Here is a 20428-nt window from a genome sequence, read left to right on the forward strand (position 1 = left end):
TAAGTAATATATTGCCATTTGTTTGACCAGCTAAATGTCAATATGCTTTAGGGCCTCTAAATCAATGCACTGAGAAATCCATATTGATTCAGATTATGTTTGACCAGTTTGGAGTACACAGTCTCTCCCTGTATGGACACTAGCATTTTGGGACAGACCTATATGGTCAGGAAGGGATTTCATTTTATTTCATATTATAATATATTAATGTAAGGTTCGATCAGCTTACAGATTAGCTCCCAGAGAACGGCTGACCATTTAGGTTTTCCATAATAGTTCCTGGGTGGAGTACCAGCCATTATAGATATCCATCTGATTACTTTGGCATACATTTGCTTTGTCACAAAGTAGTTTGTGAACTCCTGGACCCAGATATTAGATGCCATCATGATAGAATTGGTTTTCATTCAATACATCTGGTAGCTGGGATCAGCTCAATATTCATAGAGAGGCCACAAGCTTCCACGCCAAGGGTGGCAGCTTTTCATTCATGTTGGTAACTTTGGCTCCTCAGAGACTAAACCTGGACACCCAGAAGTGCTGGAGGACAGTCTTTGTTTTCTTTCTTTCCCTCTGGAGAGCAGTCTGAGGCAGTGGGAGGCACAGATAGTTTTAATCAGAAAGATTGATACTCCAAACCGAGGAATTAACTTGTACGGCCTGGAACAGAGTAAGTTAACTCAGGGCGCAAAAACAAAATACTGTGGATGCTGGGAATCTGAAATCAAAACAGAAAATATTGGAAACACTCAGCAGGTTTGGCAGCATCTGTGGAGAGAGAAACAGCTAATGTTTCAGATCTTGACCTTTCATCAACTGAGAAAAGTTAGAAATGTAATGGATTGTGAGCAAGTGAAGGGGGGAGGGGTGAAGAATAAGGAAAGGGGAAGGTCTGTGATCGGGTGGAGGGCAGGACAAAATTAAATGACAAAAGGTTTCGTAGTGCAAAGCAAAAGGGAGGATAATGGGACAAGTAAAGAAACAACAATGTGTCCAGTTGAGATGCGGTTGGCAGGATAGCAGCTGTCCAAATGCAAAGTAACGGGATTAAGAGAAAAACGATTAAAAAAAACTGAACCAGTAAAAAAAAAAACAAAATGGGGGCAGAGATTCTGATCTAAAATTGTTGAACTCTGTTTAGTCTGGAAGGGTGTAAAGTGCCCGGTTGAAAGATGAAGTGCTGTTCCTCAAGCTTGTGTTGAGCTTCATTGGAACGCTGTAGCAGGCCAAGGTCAGAGTGGGAGCAAGGTAGAAAATTGAAATGACAGGCAACAGGAAGCTCAGGGTCACGCTGACTGAATGGAGGTGTTCCGCAAAGCGGCCACCTGGTCTACGTTTGGTCGCCCCAATATGGAGGAGACCACATCTTGAGCAGTGAATACAGTATACTAAATTGAAAGAAGTACAAGTAAATTTCTGTTTCACTTGGAAGGTGTGTTTGGGGCCTTGGGTGTTGAGAGGGGAGGACCTAAAAGGGCATCTCCTGTGCTTGCATGGAAAGCTGCATTAGGGAAAGGAGGGGATGTTGGGAATGACTGAGGAGTGGACCAGGTTGTTGCAGAGACAGCAGTCCCTCAAGATCAGCTATCATACTGGTGAGTTTAGCCGATTATAGTCACAGAATTGTATTAATTTATCATGAGAGGAGATGTGCAAAATTAGTTCAATTTCACTATGAAATCCGCATTCTGTTCATATATTCTATTTAAAATAAACTTGTTTGTTAATAATTGGCCTTGGTTTCAGCCATCCTTCCCAATTCAGCTAACAAATCCCTTTATAATGGTTGCTCCTTCTTCCTCTGCAAGGTAATATCTAGTGTGGCCTAAAGCTCCATCCATGGCCTCTTTCCATTCCTTTTCTGCATACTTCCTCTTGGTGAAATTGTTTGTCAACATGGGGCCAAGTACACCAGTGACCCTGCTCCCGCCATCCCCCAGCTCTTCACACTGCTTAGACAATCTCAAGTCCTTGTACGAGAAAGAACTTCCATAATTCAATGTCAACAAAACCGAAGTAATCATGTGGGGCCACATCTAAATCTCTGCATCTGAGCGACTGACACTTTCCCTCTGGTAGCTGCCTCTGTTTATGATCAATGCTCATATTCTCAGTGGTCTATTTGATTACATCCCTACCTCACCTCATTGGCTCTGAAAGACCACACCTTTATCACCTCCAGACTCAATTACTCCAAAGCTTTCCTTGCCAACCCTCCAGGATCTGCCCTTCAAAAATAACACCTCATCCAAAACTCCAATGTCTGCATCCGATTCTGCACTAAGTCCCACTCCCCTCTTCTGCACTCACCAGATGTACTCGAGTCCCTTTGCACATCAGTTTCAAAATGTTTGTCCACATCTACAATCCTTCTAGCACCACAGCCCTCCCCCGCCACTATACCCTGATCATCCCTGTGTTCCTGCTCTATGTTTCTGATTCCATTCTTATTTCCATTCCTCCCTCTCCGTGTTGTACTTTCAACTGGCAGAGTCTTTGCTGGCTTTAGCCTTGCAGTCTGGAACGTGCCCTGACTTGCTAGCCCTTTTCTCCTTCAAAAGCTTCCTAAAAACCTACCTTTTCTATCTTGCATTCAGTTACCATGTCTAACCATTTTCTCTCCATTTTCTCTCCATTTTTTGCTGCGCAATTATTTTTATGTTGGCATGTTTTTAATAAGTGAAAATTGCTATAAAAGTGCAAATTGGTGGTGGTGTTCCCTGTCTATAGTTGGAAAGCTGCTCGGGCATCCTAAGTTTTGCAATTTAACATTTAGTGTCCCTAGATAGAAATGCATGTTTTCTCCAACTGCTGATTTTTAAGGCAAGAATTATATGAAAATAGGTTTTGGTCCCCGTTTCAAATTCTCAGTGTCTTGGTCTACGCGCAATTCAAATGAAAAGACATGTTTATTAACGATGCGGGATGCAGTCTATGTCTACCATATCCATTAACCTCTGTTAGTGCTGTATGGACAAACACCATTCCTTATTAGATGGCAATTATTTAGACACATGGAGCTTCAGCAGCAGCTGCGTGTCCCTCTGCAATCCTTTTCAAGGAACTGATCCCTAGGTATGAGTGCATGTTCTCATGCCTTCCCTCCAGGTAGCCCCTTCCTGGCAGCTGTCAGGCTAAATCTTAAGAGTTTCCTCATCACTTTTATACAATAAACAGTTGATTTCAACATGGTGCAAGATCTATTCTGGACAGCTTGCAATGTGATAATGTTCTGGATGGTCAAATTTAATGCTGTATTGCAGAACTGTTGGCATCCATTTTAATGGAAGTGCTTGTGATGGCTTTGACAAGAAGCAGAACTTTCATGTGTCTGACTTTCTTCCCAAGATGTTGTGTAGCATGTCAATGTATGCTGGAGCCCTTCCTTTTTTAATTACATATCTGCATCATAGCTTGGTACTGGACATGGGCTGAAGGAAGCCTTTCTGCTTTTTCTTTTTTTTTCTTTCGCCAACCCCAGTTTTTTTTCAGCAGGTGGCCTTTATACCTCAGGCCCCTTTTATATATTTTATGTCTTTCTGCTGAGCGTCTTAACAGTTCTCAGCCATAACATGCACATCATTTTGCCCCAAGGTTAACCTGCACTGTGATGTTTTTTGGCATTGAAGATGAGAAAAACCACAGCACCTTTCACACCTCAGAAAGGAGTGTTCAAGTTCCTGTTGCTGTCCTCTGGAGTCCGTGAGGATTGCTGCAAATGAGCAACCAGGATAGACATCTTTGTATCTTCCAATGAACACTGATTTATAGCTGTTTAGAAATGATAGAGATGTGATTCAGTGGCTGCAACAATTAATCTGCAATATGTATAAAAGAAGCGTGTTGAATACCAAGGAATGGGTGTGAAACTTTTTTGTTTGAGTGAAAGTAAATGATTTGTATTGCCTTGGTGTAAAATGGAAGAGAAAAGTGTTATGATCGCTGTGGAGACCAACAAACCAAAAGAACCAAATTTGCTAAATGACTCCGATGAAAAAAACAAGTAGACAAGATTTTACTTACGTAATTTTGACTAACAATCAAACCAAAATCAACATAAATTAAACATGAATTACTGGACAAATCATGGTCAAGATATTATAAAATACACATTCACTATCTGATACAACAAAGATGGATCGCACAGATTTACTGGGCAGTCCACTCAGCATGTATGGCACCAAATTACAGTCACACACTTCTTCCAAACTCTGAAATCCCTCAGCTATATCTCCAGATCCTGTCTTCAAAGATATAGCCACTAGTTCCCAACTAATAGCAGTTCTCCATTAATCCCAAACTCCACAAGTACAATTTTCACCAAAAAAAAGCGTATTTCTCCAGAACCTTCTCAGTTCTGTTCATGACAGGCTTGACGGTGTGGATCCACCAATATTATCTTTACCGGTGCCCTTCAGTGATAACCCTGTGTACTGTCTGGCCAGGTCTGGTTAATCAGTTCCTCGAAGTAACAGGAAACGCTCCTACATCCAGTCTTCACATTCTTCAACCTGCCTGTAAAATGCACTTTCCTGCCACCTGGCTCTGTCTCTTTTTATCTGGTTCCAACCAGTTTCAGTTCCCCCAGAAACTTGAAGCTTTTGTTTCAATTTCTGTTAGGACAGTCTGTTCCAGTACCTCGCAATCTGTTCCAAAAAAAGAAACAATCTTTGCAATCAGCGTCTGTGCACCTAACAGAGCATTTGACATGTGATCTGTTCAGAGGACAGCTGACACATGCCCCCCCAGGGTCTCATAGACCGCAGATTCCATGACAAAAGGAACAGCTATTGGAAGGAATAAAAACAAGAAATGCTGGAAATACTCAGCAGGTCTGGCAGCATCTGTGGAGAGAGAAGCAGAGTTAATGTTTCAGGTCAGTGACCCTTCTTCAGAATGCAGTTCTGAAGCTGTTGGAAGGAGACCGCCTGGGTTTCAAAAGGAATCAACATGCTTCAGAATTCTTTGAAAAGCTAACAGTAACGGTAGATGGGAAATGCAGTGACTGTCGTGTATATACATTGCAGGAAAGCATTTGAGAAGTAACTGAGTGGAAGATTACTAGCGAAAATAGTATAGAATTGGGGAAGGATAGCGAACTGGATTAAAAATTGTTAAAAGGGAGAAAACAGAGTATGAGTTGAGGGCAGTGGTTAGGTGTGAGCAGTGTTGTTCCTCAGGATTCGGTTCTGGGGTCACTTCTGTTCACTGTACATCAATGATTTGGATGTAGGTCTGGAGGCTGTGGTGTTTGGAATTCGTGAATGAAACCAAAAATAGGAGGCATAGTTAATTCGTCAAAAGACCAAAGGGATTACAAAGGAATATTGATGAAATGGAAGAATGGACGAGAAAGTGGCTAATGAAATTCAGTCAGTGTCAGATGATGAAAAAAAATAGCATCAGTAACAATACACTGAATACACTGGGGGGGGGGGGGGCGGCACAGTGGCGCAGTGGTTAGCACCGCAGCCTCACAGCTCCAGCGACCCGGGTTCAATTCTGGGTACTGCCTGTGTGGAGTTTGCAAGCTCTCCCTGTGTCTGCGTGGGTTTTCTCCGGGTGCTCCGGTTTCCTCCCACAAGCCAAAAGACTTGCAGGTTGATAGGTAAATTGGCCATTATAAATTGTCACTAGTATAGGTAGGTGGTAGGGAAATATAGGGACAGGTGGGGATGTTTGGTAGGAATATGGGATTAGTGTAGGATTAGTATAAATGGGTGGTTGATGGTCGGAACAGGCTCGGTGGGCCGAAGGGCCTGTTTCAGTGCTGTATCTCTAATCTAATCTAATCTAAAGGAAGATGGCTCAGAGCTCTGGAAGACCAGAGGGACTTGAGGGTACAAGTTCACAGAACATTAAAGGCTATGATAAGGCTGTGAAAAAAAACAATAGAAGTCTAGGTTTTATCTTGAGGTATAGAATATATAAGAGATAATGATGGAGTACTGTGCACAGTATTGAGCTCCACTTTATAGGAATGGCATTGAGGCTTTAGAGAGGATACAATACAGGTTCACTAGTATTCTGCCCAGAATACGAAGAAAGACTTGACAAATTTGGTCTTTGTTCGAATAACTGGAGTCTGGGGAGAAATGATAGTGTTTAAAATTGTGAAAAAATGGGGAAGGATTGACAGAAGACTACTTTTTTCAGTAGTTGATGGAACAATAATGAGGGGCCATAGATGCAAGATTAAATATAAGAGATTCAGAACTGAGTGAAGGGGAAACAAAATTAAGCAGAGAGTTATAGGGTAGTGTAATTTAGTTACGGGTTAGTGGTCAGCATTTTGTTGCTAAAAGAAAAGGGGTTGAAGGGATGGGGAAGTAGGGTGGGTAATTGTGTTTAGAACTATTTGCTTGGTTGGCCTGTAAATGCTGACGTGGACTGGTTGGGAATGGCCTGTTTCTGTTTTGTAACTTCCCTGTATTTCTAAGGTTGAGTACCAGTTTTAGGTCTGGTTTAATCTGTACCTAGTCAATTGACCTGCTTATGCATTAAATTCTTTGGCCTCCTTATCTCGAGAGACAATGGATAAGCGCCTGGAGGTGGTCAGTGGATTGTGAAGCAGCGCCTCGAGTGGCTATCAAGGCCAATTCTAGAGTGACAGGCCCTTCCACAGGTGCTGCAGAGAAATTTGTTTGTCGGGGCTGTTACACAGTTGGCTCTCCCCTTGCACCTCTGTCTTTTTTCCTGCCAACTACTAAGTCTCTTCGACTCGCCACACTTTAGCCCAACCTTTATGGCTGCCCGCCAGCTTTGGCGGACGCTGGCAACTGACTCCCACGACTTGTGATCAATGTCACAGGATTTCATGTCGCGTTTGCAGACGTCTTTAAAGCGGAGACATGGACGGCCGGTGGGTCTGATACCAGTGGCGAGCTCGCTGTACAATGTGTCTTTTGGGATCCTGCCATCTTCCATGCGGCTCACATGGCCAAGCCATCTCAAGCGCCGCTGACTCAGTAGTGTGTATAAGCTGGGGATGTTGGCCGCCTCGAGGACTTCTGTGTTGGAGATATGGTCCTGCCACCTGATGCCAAGTATTCTCCGGAGGCAGCGAAGATGGAATGAATTGAGACGTCGCTCTTGGCTGACATACGTTGTCCATGCCTCGCTGCCATAGAGCAAGGTACTGAGGACACAGGCCTGATGCACTCGGACTTTTGAGTTCCGTGTCAGTGTGCCATTTTCCCCCACACTCTTGGCCAGTCTGGACATAGCAATGGAAGCCTTTCCCATGCGCTTCTTAATTTCTGCATCGAGAGACAGGTTACTGGTGATAGTTGAGCCTAGGTAAGTGAACTCTTGAACCACTTCCAGAGCGTGGTCACCGATATTGATGGATGGAGCATTTCTGACGTCCTGCCCCATGATGTTCGTTTTCTTGAGGCTGATGGTTAGGCCAAATTCATTGCAGGCAGCCACAATCCTGTCGATGAGGCTCTGCAGGCACTCTTCAGTGTGAGATGTTAAAGCAGCATCGTCAGCAAAGAGGAGTTCCCTGATGAGGACTTTCCGTACTTTGGACTTCGCTCTTAGACGGGCAAGGTTGAACAACCTGCCCCCTGATCTTGTGTGGAGGAAAATTCCTTCAGAGGACTTGAACGCATGTGAAAGCAGCAGGGAGAAGAAAATCCCAAAAAGTGTGGGTGCGAGAAGACAGCCCTGTTTCACGCCACTCAGGATAGGAAAGGGGTCTGATGAGGAGCCACCATGTTGAATTGTGCCTTTCATATTGTCATGGAATGAGGTGATGATACTTAGTAGCTTTGGTGGACATCCAGTCTTTTCAAGTAGTCTGAAGAGACGAGGTCAAAGGCTTTGGTGAGATCAATGAAAGCAATGTAGAGGGTCATCTGTTGTTCACGGCATTTCTCCTGTATCTGACGAAGGGAGAACAGCATGTTGACGGTCGATCTCTCTGCACGAAAGCCACATTGTGCCTCAGGGTAGACTCACTCGGCCAGCTTCTGGAGCCTGTTCAGAGCGACTCGAGCAAAGACTTTCCCCACTATGCTGAGCAGGGAAATTCCACGGTAGTTGTTGCAGTCACCGCGGTCACCTTTGTTTTTATAGAGGGTGATGATATTGGCATCGCGCATGTCCTGTGGTACTGCTCCCTCGTCCCAGCACAGGAATAGCAGTTCATGTAGTGCTGAGAGTATAGCAGGCTTGGCACTCTTGATTATTTCAGGGGGAATGCTGTCCTTCCCAGGGGCTTTTCCGCTGGCTAGAGAATCAGTGGCATCACTGAGTTCCGATTTGGTTGGCTGTATGTCCAGCTCGTCCATGACTGGTAGAGGCTGGGCTGCATTGAGGGCAGTCTCAGTGACAACATTCTCCCTGGAGTACAGTTCTAGGTAGTGCTCAACCCAGCGGTCCATTTGTTTGCGTTGGTCAGTGATTATGTCCCCTGATTTAGATTTGAGGGGGATTAAATTAAATTATGACAGTTGTATCTGTCCAAATTGATCCACTGTGAAAAAGAACTTCCATCTAAATGTTGCTGCCAAATTAACTATTCATTTCAATAGGCTATGCTCTAATGGAATTCCTACCAGAAGTTTGAGTGTTTCAATTCCATTTTGCTTGCCCTCTTTGACCGCGTTTTGTCAGTTCTTGGGTAGACTGTTACATGGAATACTACATATCAGCAGAGTGCTCCATCTAGACAAAAAAAGGGAATAAAGTCTGTGATGGCTTCCCAATGGTTTTGTTGATTACCCTGCTTCGAATGTAACTGAGCCAAATATCCAGTGTTTGATTCCTGGTCTGTGTTAACTTGGCTCATGTTGCCTCGGGGGGCAGTAGGGAAACTACAATTTTTTTTATTCCTTCATGAGATGTGAGCATCACTGGTAAGGCCAGCATTTGTTGCCCATCCCAAACTGCCCTCGAAGTGCTGGTGAGCCTCCTTCTTGAACTGCTGCAGTCCATGTGATGATACCTACAGTGCTGTTAGCAAGGGAGTACCAAGTTTTTGACCCAGAGACAGTGAAGGAATGGCAATATAGTTCCAAGTCAGGATGGTGTGTGGCTTGTGTTATGACTGCTGGACTTTGTAGCATGGTTATGTTTTAAAAAACTGATCTTTAATGCAGTGTAAAATAGACATTTACAGGAAACATGTGACCTCATTTGAAATCTGCCGAGAGACAAGCCAAGGTCTCGGTTACCATGCGAACAAGGAACCCAGTTCAAAGACCCTTTTGAAAGCAGGGTGCATGGTTGTAACACCTAGAGGACAATGGGTTTTGGTTTCCCAGACTCTGATTGTAAACAGGGAGCCAGAGGCTCGAAAATGCAAATTTGAGTTGCAATTTTTAACACCTGGAAGGCCCAGGTGGTTTTGCTATGGGCACCATAAAAGGCAAATGACTATTGACTTTTGATCGGGATAAATTTTAAAGGCTTTCCTAGGTCTGGAAGCTGAAAGGAAGAAATGAGGACCATTTCAGTGGCGCAGCCCAAAGAGAAAGAGAGAGAGAAACAGCTCCTCTCAGATCACCAATACAACAAAAGGCTGCTAAGATTTGAATCCGGTTTGAAAGTCGAGTTTTGCAGAGGATAAAGGCCAACGGGGTCACCAGAGGTTGCCTTATTAATGGAAGTCTGGTCAAATATGCTCGGAAGAAGTGAGTGAAGAGGATGTTGGCTTTAAGAAGAACACTGGTCCCATTGCAGCTGGATACCTTTTTCGATGAGAACACTTGTGTAATGTATAAATGTGGTGTGGGGTTTTCAAGTGTGTTAAGTTAATAGGAAATACCTTTCTCTGTAATTTAGTGTATTAGCTCCAGCTATGGATAAAATAGCAAGGGAAGGAGGATCCCTTCAAGCCTTAGTCGGCAACCCACCTAGGAGAGAGAAACTCTAAATCCAAACCTATGGCTTGCAGACCTCGCTGTTGCCGTCCCAGTTCACTAGGCCATGACAGATGAGCTCCAGGCTTAAAGGGTGGGGTCAGTCAGCGCAAACTGTGCTCCACCTTAAAGCACCACTGCGCAGGCATTAAGTTACCCACTAAGTACTGTTAAGTTAATGTTGATTTTTAGTTTAGTTATAGCAAAATTCTAAAATGTGAAATCTTGTGTATTTCTTTAATCGGTCTGGGGAGTTCATATCTCTTGTTATTAAACTTAACGGTCTCTACTGAGGCCGTAACACTTGGAGGGGAGCTTGTAGGTAGTGGCGTTACCATGTGTCTGCTGCCTTTGTCCTTCTAGGTGGTAGAGTTCGGTGATTTGAAGAGTGAGGGGTTACTCGCCTTAGAATTCCCAGCCTCTGACTTACTTTTGTAGGCACAGTATTTATATGCTGGTTCAGTTAAATTTCTGGTCAGTGGTAACCCCAAGATGTTGATGGTGGGGAATTGAGTGATGGTAATGCAGTTGAACGTCAAGGGGAGAAGGTTAGATTCTGTCCTGTTGGAGATGGTCATTGCCTGGCACCAATGTTATTTGCCGCTTATCAGCCCAAGCCCAGAAATACTATACGTCAGCTCCTGATCCAGTGTCACCTGCAAACACATGCGTGAACCTCCAGTGCAGATAGGCTCAAGCTCAGTGGTGATGCCCGCAGTTTGTGAAGCAGTCTGTTAACCATGAATGTAGAACCCAGCATAACTCAGCACCTTCAGGAGAGGAGGAGAGAAAATTAGAGAGGCAAAAATTGGGATTAAAGGTTTTCCTTGTATCAGTCAATCGAAGAACAGAACTGAAAGGAGCCATGGTCAGTCCTTAACCCATTCTGTTCCCTTTAGATCTGATGATGAATGTTCTGTGGATTCAAGTCATGCTTATGCAGTGACACTGCAGTGGTGCATGTGGTACTGTACTGCTGGAGCCTCAGCAACACACTATCCATGGAGTGAGTCTCTCACCTACAGATCTGTTTCTTTCTTGGCTTTCTGTCAGGACTAGTGTGACAAGAATGATGCCTGCAAAGTATGTATTAATGGAGTTTAGTTGGCTTCTGGCTATAAAAGAGCCAACACCTGTTTAAATAAAGTGACAGTCAGTATATTATATCTGGTGAAGGGCTCGGAGATGCAATTCTGGCCAAAGTTGTCTTGAAAGATCCTTGAATTTATTTCAAGTCAAAAGAATGATGCACAGAAGATAAATTATCTTGGACTGAAATTATCAAAGCTGTTGCCATAATGCTGGCTTGTGAAAGACAGTTGTAGACTATGCTTCTCTACAGAGGTCTCCAGTGATGGGCTGTTGCTTTGCATTTATATTAAGCATTGCCTCCAGAGGCAACCCATTTAATATAAACGAAGCACAGACATTCAGCTTGGATTGTGGCTTTCCAATTTTTCTTCACATTGCACACTTGTACGGATTGTGCCCCACTGGACGTGGTTTCTTATAACTGTTCCATTAAGTTGTTATTTATGCAGCAGGCTGTCATGGCAGGTGAGTGAATCTCAGCAGTTTACTGTATCATCATGAGGTCTGGAGGCCATTTGCACCAACTTCTCTGTGACAAAATTGCGAATAGAATTTGCCTTTAAGGTTAAATGAAGGCTGCTTTCTTTGCTGGATACAACATGGAAGACCAGGGACAAGCAGGCTCAAGAAATGGGAAATTCCTGTTAAGAATCAGCTTAAAAATACTGAAGGATGCCGTTTGAATAGATGTTTTGTAATTTCTAAATTTGGGCACGGAGAAAATGCAAAAGATCAGACCAACCAGTCTCATTTGCTGTTTACCTGCATGTGTGCAAAAAGTTCTTGTGCTCTTTGTGCCTCTGGACATTAATCCATGGTTTGACTGGTCTGTAAAGCTCTAGCATTTGTGTTCTGCATCAGAAGAAAACTACTATTGGGAGTAAGACCATTTCAGTTTCACACAGCGATTGAAAAGGTCTTGCTAAAATAGAATTATTACTTGGACTGTTTTTTTTTCTCTTTCTGCTGAGAAGTACCTGACCTTTATTTGGCAATACCTAACAATGACGCCAATGTAATTTGTCTTCATACATGTTGACGTGTACATAGAGACTTGCAATCCATCACTGTTCAGCATCTCTGCGTAGATCTGAAGCAAAACAATTGGTTGGATTGTGACCAATGTTTCTTCTAATTTCTCTTCTGTGCGTGGCCTGTTTGTTTCACTGCACTGTTCCTTTAAGATCGCTGCCTGACTGAGCATGTGTGCATCTTAAAGGGATCGTTGGTTGTGTACGACCTGTTTGTCCCGAGCGGTAAATTCCAGATTGCTGTGTGGCTGAACACCTGCACAGCTTAGCGGAAACATTGATTGTGACCTTTGACTAGTATGGTGTGTGTAATAAGGATATGTGTTGCTGAACCATTGATAGCCATTCTTAAGATACAGGGCTATTTTCTGTGAATTCTTAAATTCTTAATGTACTAGGTTGCATCGGAAGCCCGTCTATGGCATTACAATGATTTCATTTAGAAATAGAGACGGGGAACGTCATTTGATACGTCTAATTTATTCCATAGAAACTGACAAATCCTGATTACATAATTTAACTCTGTTGAATAATTTGAGTTTTTGCCTCTTTTGCTCACCAGAGAAAAGAACTCCAGGCACTAACTGCTCCTTGTGTGAAGATGCGCTTTTTGCCATTGATTCTAAACTTGCCTTTTTGTCCTGTATCCAATTTCATATAGTGCTATAGTAGAGCTTGACCAAAAATAATGAAACCTGTGCCAAGTTAGGTTGGGTTCATTGCACCACCCATCTTCCTTTCAATATTGTTCTCTGTTTCTGTCATGCATTGGACTTTCTTTGCCCTGTTCCGGCTTTTCTCCATCTCACTGCTTTGCTTCTCATGTGTAAAAGCTTAGTTCCATTGTAGGAATCAATTTTCCAGGACTGATATCTTTGCCCCTAGTGTCAGTTATTATCTTCTGTACATGTTTTAACACCATCTCTCATTTAATCATTTACTAAATAAATGATCCGTAATTGTTCCTTGCTTTAAATTGACATGGATAATGAGGGATGTGGAGAGATTGGGTTTACTGCTCACAGGATCGTTAAACTACCAATTTATCCATTGAAGGAACACTTTTATGCTGCAGCTCAGTGATTCTTTTTGTCAGTCCCTGCTATATCTTACAAGTCTCCTGATCTATCAAAGAAGTTGGTGGAGTACCTTATGCCATGCAAACAACCCTCCTGTTACAGACTGACGACCTAACTGCAGTGCTCCATTGCCTCTGGGAGGTCTACCTGCTTTGCCCAAGATTGTGAGCCAGCAAAAGTGAACTGCTTTCCTCCCAGATGATTTGTAAGGCCACTTTACGTAGATGTGATGGGGGTAGTGAATGGATACTGAGAGAATATATGTATGCCACTGATAAAACCTTTCATTGATGGATGCCTTTTCTGTTTCCTTGTCAGTTTTCAGTTGACAGTGGAAATGTTTGATTATCTGGAATGTGAGCTCAACCTTTTCCAGGCAGGTGAGTTGGGATTTAGTAGCCATCTGTATTTGTTTTTAAACTGAATTGAGTACTGAGTATGATTTTTTTTTTTCTTTTTCTCATGATTTTATCTGTGCCCTTGATTCTTGCCACATTTCACAGCATTACATCAACCAAGTTAGTCCTAATGCAGCCTACTTGAGTTCTCAAAATGTTGCCATGGACCTGACTGCTGGGAGATGCAATGGGTGATAGCCCTACTAGCTTTTAAAAGCTGGCGAAATGTGATGATCAGTTGCAGGCTGACCTATAATCCTGACCACTTGGTTTAGTTGGCAGAACTCTCACCTCTGAGTCAGAAGAATTTTGAATTTACACTCACTCCAAGACTGAGCACACATTTTAGGCAGACACACCAATGCAGTACTGAGGAACTGTTGCCTTGTCAGACATGCCATGCTAAGGATGAGAAGTTAACTTGAGGCTATTCCACTGCTCTGTCTGTTTTGATCCAGCTGAAAAATATCCAACAGCGCTAGTTGAAGAGCAGGTTCACCCAGCGTCCTCCCACAATGAACACCATAAAAAAACATATTTAATTGGAATTGATCTCCGTTTCTGTTTGTGGGCCCATGCAGTGTTGCGCTTTCCCACATAATAACAGTGACTGCCCTTCAAACAAATAACCGTCGGACTTGAAGGACTTTGGGATGTCTTCAGAGATATGATAAGGTGTCAATTGCATGGAGCATTCTGGTCTTTCATGCCTGTTTGATATCTACTCCCTGCAAAGAAAAGAATTCTGTGAAGCAGAATAAAAAGGCAATACCTTGAATTATATAGTGTGTCTATATAGATATATCTAACTAGCTATCGAGAAATTTTCAATCTGTCACACTTGAGACATCACACTTTTTCTACAAATGTGAAGCAATCTATTTTTTAAGAATAAAAGCAAGGCAATAATTTTTTTATTTAGAGATACAGCATTGAAACAGGCCCTTCGGCTCACCAAGTCTGTGCCGACCATCAACTACCCATTTATACTAATCCTACATTAATCCCATATTCCTACCACATCCCCTCAATTCCCCTACCACCTACCTATACTAGGGGCAATTTACAATGGCCAATTTACCTATCAACCTGCAAGTCTTTGGCTGTGGGAGGAAACCGGAGCACCTGGCGGAAACCCACGCGGTCACAGGGAGAACTTGCAAACTCCACACAGGCAGTACCCAGAATCGAACCCGGGTCGCTGGAGCTGTGAGGCTGCAGTGCTAACCACTACGCCACTGTGCTGCTAATTTACAGGAAAACAACCACTATTTAATTGACCTAAAGATGTTCACTTGAACCTATAGCCTTGAAACATAACAGTGCCTTAGGAACAGAATAAGAAATTGTATGTTAAATGGTAATGTGCTCCTGTCCTCATCAAACAGCGTATTCTCTGACTTGCTATGAACAACATTATAGGAGTTCTGCTTGTGTGTTATAAAAGGTAAGAAACATGGTTCTAGCAGCGTACAGTCACATCTCTCATTCAGGTAACTCTTCATTCTCTCAATCCCTCTCTTGAAAATGTTATCTTGTAATCTCAACATCAGACTGCATGCTAGGGTTCACTGGTACCTTACTAATCATCATGGGCAAGTTCACATTTTTCTTAATGTTCGTAATGGGCCATTTATCCTTTTTAAGAATTTGTTCTGAAGAAATATCATAGATTGTTTAGTGTTGAAAGACAAAGTCTTGGGTATTGGCAAGGCCAATTCTGTAAGATTTGGCTTTTCATACTCCTTTTGGTATTGCTGTAAACATTGCATTCAAAAGTCAGCATTCTGTCAACACAAACAGTGGAAAGTAGCTGAACTGAAGCAAATTCCCTTTAATTTTCTTTTGAAGTTGTATTTTAGATGAATGTTACTATGGAATCTACAGTCTACCAATGTGGTGTGCAAAATCCTAATCACATACATTACTTAAATGTGAGCAATACAGGGTTCAGGGTTCACATTGTCCAATCATAATAGATACAAATGTATTTTTCTTTTAAGTTTCATTCAATTCAGAAGTTTCCAATCGAATGGCCCCCTTAACTAAGAGTTAAGGAGCCATTCACAGCGGATACACAGTACATTCAAATTACAGGAAGCCCTGTTATTTACATGGATGTGGCCATTAATAATGTAAATCAGTGAACCAATTTGTTTTTGAATCAAAGAACATTGTGTATTACAAAAAATGAAAGCAATCCAAAATTTCTGTCAATTCTTAAAATATTCCAACAGTTGGATATGTAGGGATGTTTCTCAATTAACTATTAGTTTTGTAGGATATTTTATTAAATGCTGCTATCATGCTCTAAACAGTGAAACATTGTGCATGGGCTGAGGTAAATTGGCTTGTTTCTGCCTGGCAGAGCCTGTGAATATGATGCCACAATATGTAATGCACAGAAAGGATGTGGTTAAAAGCTTGAAATAACCAGATGACATCATTGAGGGATGTGCATGGTTTGCTAACCTAGGGATCACTGGATTTGTCACCAGATTTAGATTTCTTCTTAACAAAGCCTCTTGTGAATACCTCACTCATGCTGATTTTTAACAATGATGAACTTCCAGTACGCATGTCTAATCTTTTGAAGAGGAGTATCAATGTCAGGATATCTTTCCCAATCTCTTGAAATGGAAAGATTTAAAGTGAGATTAACCATTCCAGTTGTTTCTAGATGGTATATTTTCCATGGTGGATGGCACTGGAGTGGGGTGGGAGACCAAAAACTTGGGCAGAAATCCATAGAAGTGACTCTGTTGGACATGGTGTAACTGGCCATTTAGGATACACAATTAGCTTTTTCAACTTACGGGAACTATTTACATTAATGTGGCTCTTAATATTGTCAAATCTGTACCACTTTTGCACTGCTGTCACGCCTGCCCATACAAAAATGGGAAAGAACTTCATTTAAATGTCATAATGGATGTAAATTGGACAGAGCTTGATTTCCCGTCCAGTTAGGACAGGATGTGGCTGTACACTGGAAGCATTGAAACTGGACATAATTAAGATACAGAGTGAGCATATTCATTTAAGGAAGGTAGCTGCAATTGCTTGGATGAGGTTAGAAATTAAAATGAGAATTTAAAAAGCTTTTGAAAAATCTAGGGCTAACATTATGAAAGAAAATCAAGCTGAACATAGAAAATATGAAGGGAAGGAAAAAAAATTAGGAAGGCTAAAAGGAGGATGAACTTTTCAGCACAGAATGAGATAATTTAGTCCATTATATTTGTGCTGTCTTTTTGCTGTGGCATTCCAAAAGTAATCCTGCTACCCTACACTCGAATCTTCCTCTGTTTCAAATATTTACCTAATTTTTTTTTTTAAAAGATGCAACACTCTGCCTCCTCCATTTCCTGCTCCCAACAACCCTCAATAATTGGGCAATGCACTTCTGAGTTACCGCACTGATAATTTAATTAAACCAAACATGTTTATTGTACACTCTAAATACACACTGCTGATGTTTTCTGATTTATTGCTTTTGGGGACATATCCAATGCATTTTCTGTGGATTCTGAGGGAATAGGTTATTTAAGAGGTTAAGTTTTAGTGCTGAACTGCAGCAGTGGATCGCTGAATGTGCTTTAGTCTGCAAAGTTGTTGCTGTAGTTCCATGCGGTGAATCACTGTTTCCTTTTATTTTGTAGTCTTCAGCTCCCTGGACATGTCAAGATCGGTCTCTGTAACAGCAGCTGGCCAGTGTCGATTGGCTCCTCTAATCCAGGTTATTCTTGACTGCAGCCACCTATATGACTACACTGTTAAACTCCTCTTCAAATTGCATTCCTGTAAGTATGAATGTATAATTTGCTCAAAAGATGCCTAGTGTCACGAATTTTTCTTGCAGGGCAAGACAAGTACATATTCTGTTGTTCAGCACCATATAATTAGAATGGGCAAGTTGGCTGCAGGCCTACAACAGTGGGGAGTGCGTTATTGAAGAGGTTATATGTTATATCATTTGCTCTATACAGGTTACCCTTTTTCTTGTTGAAATTTTCCTGCCCTCATTTCCAAAAGGCTATATCAGCTACCAGAAGGGAAATAGCAAAAAAAAAATCTAATTATTGTACTGAAACAGAACAAACTTGCTAGTTAACAAATCCCCTTGTGGAGTCCAGTTTTAAAATATGATGTTCAGCAATCTCTCTTGCAGCTAGTGACCAAATTGGTATCATTGGACTAATGCTGAGATTTTCAGTCACAAGGGTCATTTATGTTATCCGGAAAACAACCTAACTGAAAAACGAGTTGCATCTGACAAATGACTCAGACAGCCACCTATTAATGCAGTCTTATTTCCTTTTTCCTTGTCTTTCCCTATTCTCTCCGTTTTTTCCTCAATTCGTGCCTGGAAACTATGGGATTGGCACATGTTTGAGGAGAGTTGGGAGGTTACCTTACCTGATGTACATCTCTTCCATTTAACTGGGTGTCTAAGTGACTGGGCTGTGGACCTCTCTGATTTGTTGTCCCTGTGTTCTTCTATCAAGCTGCTGTGGAAGGAAGAAGAGAGAACTGTATGCCAAGGGTGCAGTCATAAAATCTGTCTATAGATTGACTGCACACTGCCATTAAAGCCATGTGATGGAACCTCTATGCCCACGCATACAGCTATAGCAATGGTACAAACTATCATCTGTAGGTAGCTGCAAACATTGTGGATCATGAAAAAAGAACAGATAGTTTGCAATTTTTTTTAGTCACATAATATACCAGTAACTGCAGAACATTCCATGTTTAAACAATGGAGGCAGCTAAGACAGCTGTTATAGGTGAAGAGAGTGGGTTGAGGTGTCAGGGCTATGGGATCATTGAGTCTGGGTGGCAGGGATCTGCGGGGATGGCAGGTTTGATTGGGAAAATAGTGTTCATCAGGATTATCACCTTGTTCACATTTTTCAAACTAAGCTGTTGAGGATACCAGCTTTCTGTCTGTCCATAGCATAGTCATCTTACTTAGTCTCATATAAATGTTGGAACTTGAGTACAAATTCAGAATATAATTTAGGATTCAGCCTTGGCATTCATATATTTAGGAAGCAATTATTTTTTATCCATCAGCTGACTTGGTTACTTGATGTTACTCCACTAAATTCATTCTGATTCATGAACTAGCAAAAGAGATCTGGATAATTATCTGAAGAGAAAAAATTTGCAGGGCTATGGGGAAAAGGAAGGGGAGTGGGATTAGGTGAGTTGCTCCTGCAGAAAGCCAGCACAGACACACTGGGCTGAATGGCCTCCTTCTGTACTGTAACCATTCTATGATAAATTATAAGTTAGGAAAAGATTAATTGTTTTAAGCAACCTGCACCACACACAGTGATCAGGAATGCATTTGATTTTCAACTATTTTAAGCAACGTTCCCTTTTGGGAAACACTTTCAAAACAATTAACATTTTTATATGTGATGCAACTAATCCAATTAGCTGTGTTTATGCTTTCCTACTAAACTGCTTTATTGAAGTATCAGCTTTAAAATTACATTTTCTTGCCAGGTCTCCCAGCAGACACATTACAAGGCCATAGAGACAGATTCCATGAACAGTTCAGAAAGTAAGTAGAAATGAGCACTTTGCTTATCTGCTCCTGTCAATGCCTTACCTCAGAGTAATTAATGTTTTGAAAACAGGATGAAGATTGTCTATATTATAGTCCATCATTCTTTGCCATTTCTAGTATAATGTGTATCCCAGCAACCACTTTGTGTTTTTGCTGAGTATGGGTGCTTTTGAAGTCAGCTTCCTCTAAAGCACTGCCTGGGCAAGAGTTTCTTTCTATAATGTAATGTCTTGATATCTGTGAGAACTACTATTTAAATTGTGTAGTGCTTTTGATGATGCAAAATATCCAAAGCACTTCACAATTTTCTGTCAGATTTGAGAAAGAGTAAGCACCCATCCAAAACTAATCCCACTTCCCCGCACTTGGCCTGTAGCCTTGTATGCTGTGGCGTTTCAAGTGCTCCTATAAATACTACTTAACTGTCGTGAGTGTTCCTGCCTCTACCACCCCTTCAGGCAGTGTGTTCCAGCTTCCAACCACCCTCTGGGTGAAAATTTTTTTTCCTCAACTCCCCTCTAAACCTCCTGCCCCTTACCTTAAATCTATGCCCCCTAGTTATTGACCTCTCCGCTAAGGGCAAAAGTTTCTTCCTGTCTATCCTATCAATGTCCCTCATAATTTTGTATACCTCAATCAGGTCTCCGCTCCAAGGAAAATAACCCTAGCCTATCCAGTCTCACTTCATAGCTGAAATGCTCCATCCCAGGCAACATCCTGGTGAATCTCCTCTACACCCTCTCCATTGCAATCACATCCTTCCTATAGTGTGGTGACCAGAACTGTACACAGTACTCCAGCTGCGGCTTAACCAGCGTTTTATACAGTTTCATCATGACCTCCCCGCTCTTATATTCTATGCCTTTCATGACACAAGATGTCCCAAAGCGCTTTACAGATAATGAAGTACTTCTGAAGCATTGTCACTGTCGTAATGTAGGGAACGTGTAGGAATGAATTTAAGGGAGGTGGCCAGAGGGGTGCTGAACAAGATGGGTTTTAATGTGGAAGGGATGTAATGAGGATGTGTTTAACTAACTTGCTGGAGTTTTTTGAAGGGGTAACTGAGAGGGTTGATGAGGGCAATGCTGTTGATGTGGTGTACGTGGATTTCCAAAAGGCTTTTGATACAGTGTCATACAACAGACTTGTGAGCAAACCTGTAGCTCATGGAATACAAGGGACAGTAGCAACATGCATATGAAATTGGCTGTGAGACAGGAAACAGAGAGTAGTGGTTAATGGATGTATTTTGGGCTGGAGGAAGGTATGTAGTGGAGTTCCCCAGGGGTCAGTGTTGGGACCCTTGCTCTGCCTGATATATATTAATGACCTAGACCTTGGTGTACAGGACACAATTTCAAAATTTGCATGTGAT

At 42.0% G+C, this 20428-nt stretch overlaps 1 protein-coding gene across 2 annotated transcripts in view; it reads left to right on the forward strand.

Annotated features, from left to right (window-relative positions):
• The window catches only part of hip1 (huntingtin interacting protein 1), a 249125-nt gene that overhangs the window by 97215 nt on the left and 131482 nt on the right, over positions 1-20428 (forward strand). For both annotated transcript variants that reach the window (XM_068010196.1, XM_068010197.1), the window contains 3 exons: positions 13390-13451; positions 17132-17272; positions 18987-19044. In XM_068010196.1, coding sequence (XP_067866297.1) covers positions 13390-13451; positions 17132-17272; positions 18987-19044 — 261 coding nt within the window. The remainder of the gene's footprint in view (positions 1-13389; positions 13452-17131; positions 17273-18986; positions 19045-20428) is intronic.

The sequence above is a fragment of the Heterodontus francisci genome, chromosome 30 (assembly GCF_036365525.1).
Source record: "Heterodontus francisci isolate sHetFra1 chromosome 30, sHetFra1.hap1, whole genome shotgun sequence".
Classification (NCBI taxonomy): domain Eukaryota; kingdom Metazoa; phylum Chordata; class Chondrichthyes; order Heterodontiformes; family Heterodontidae; genus Heterodontus; species Heterodontus francisci.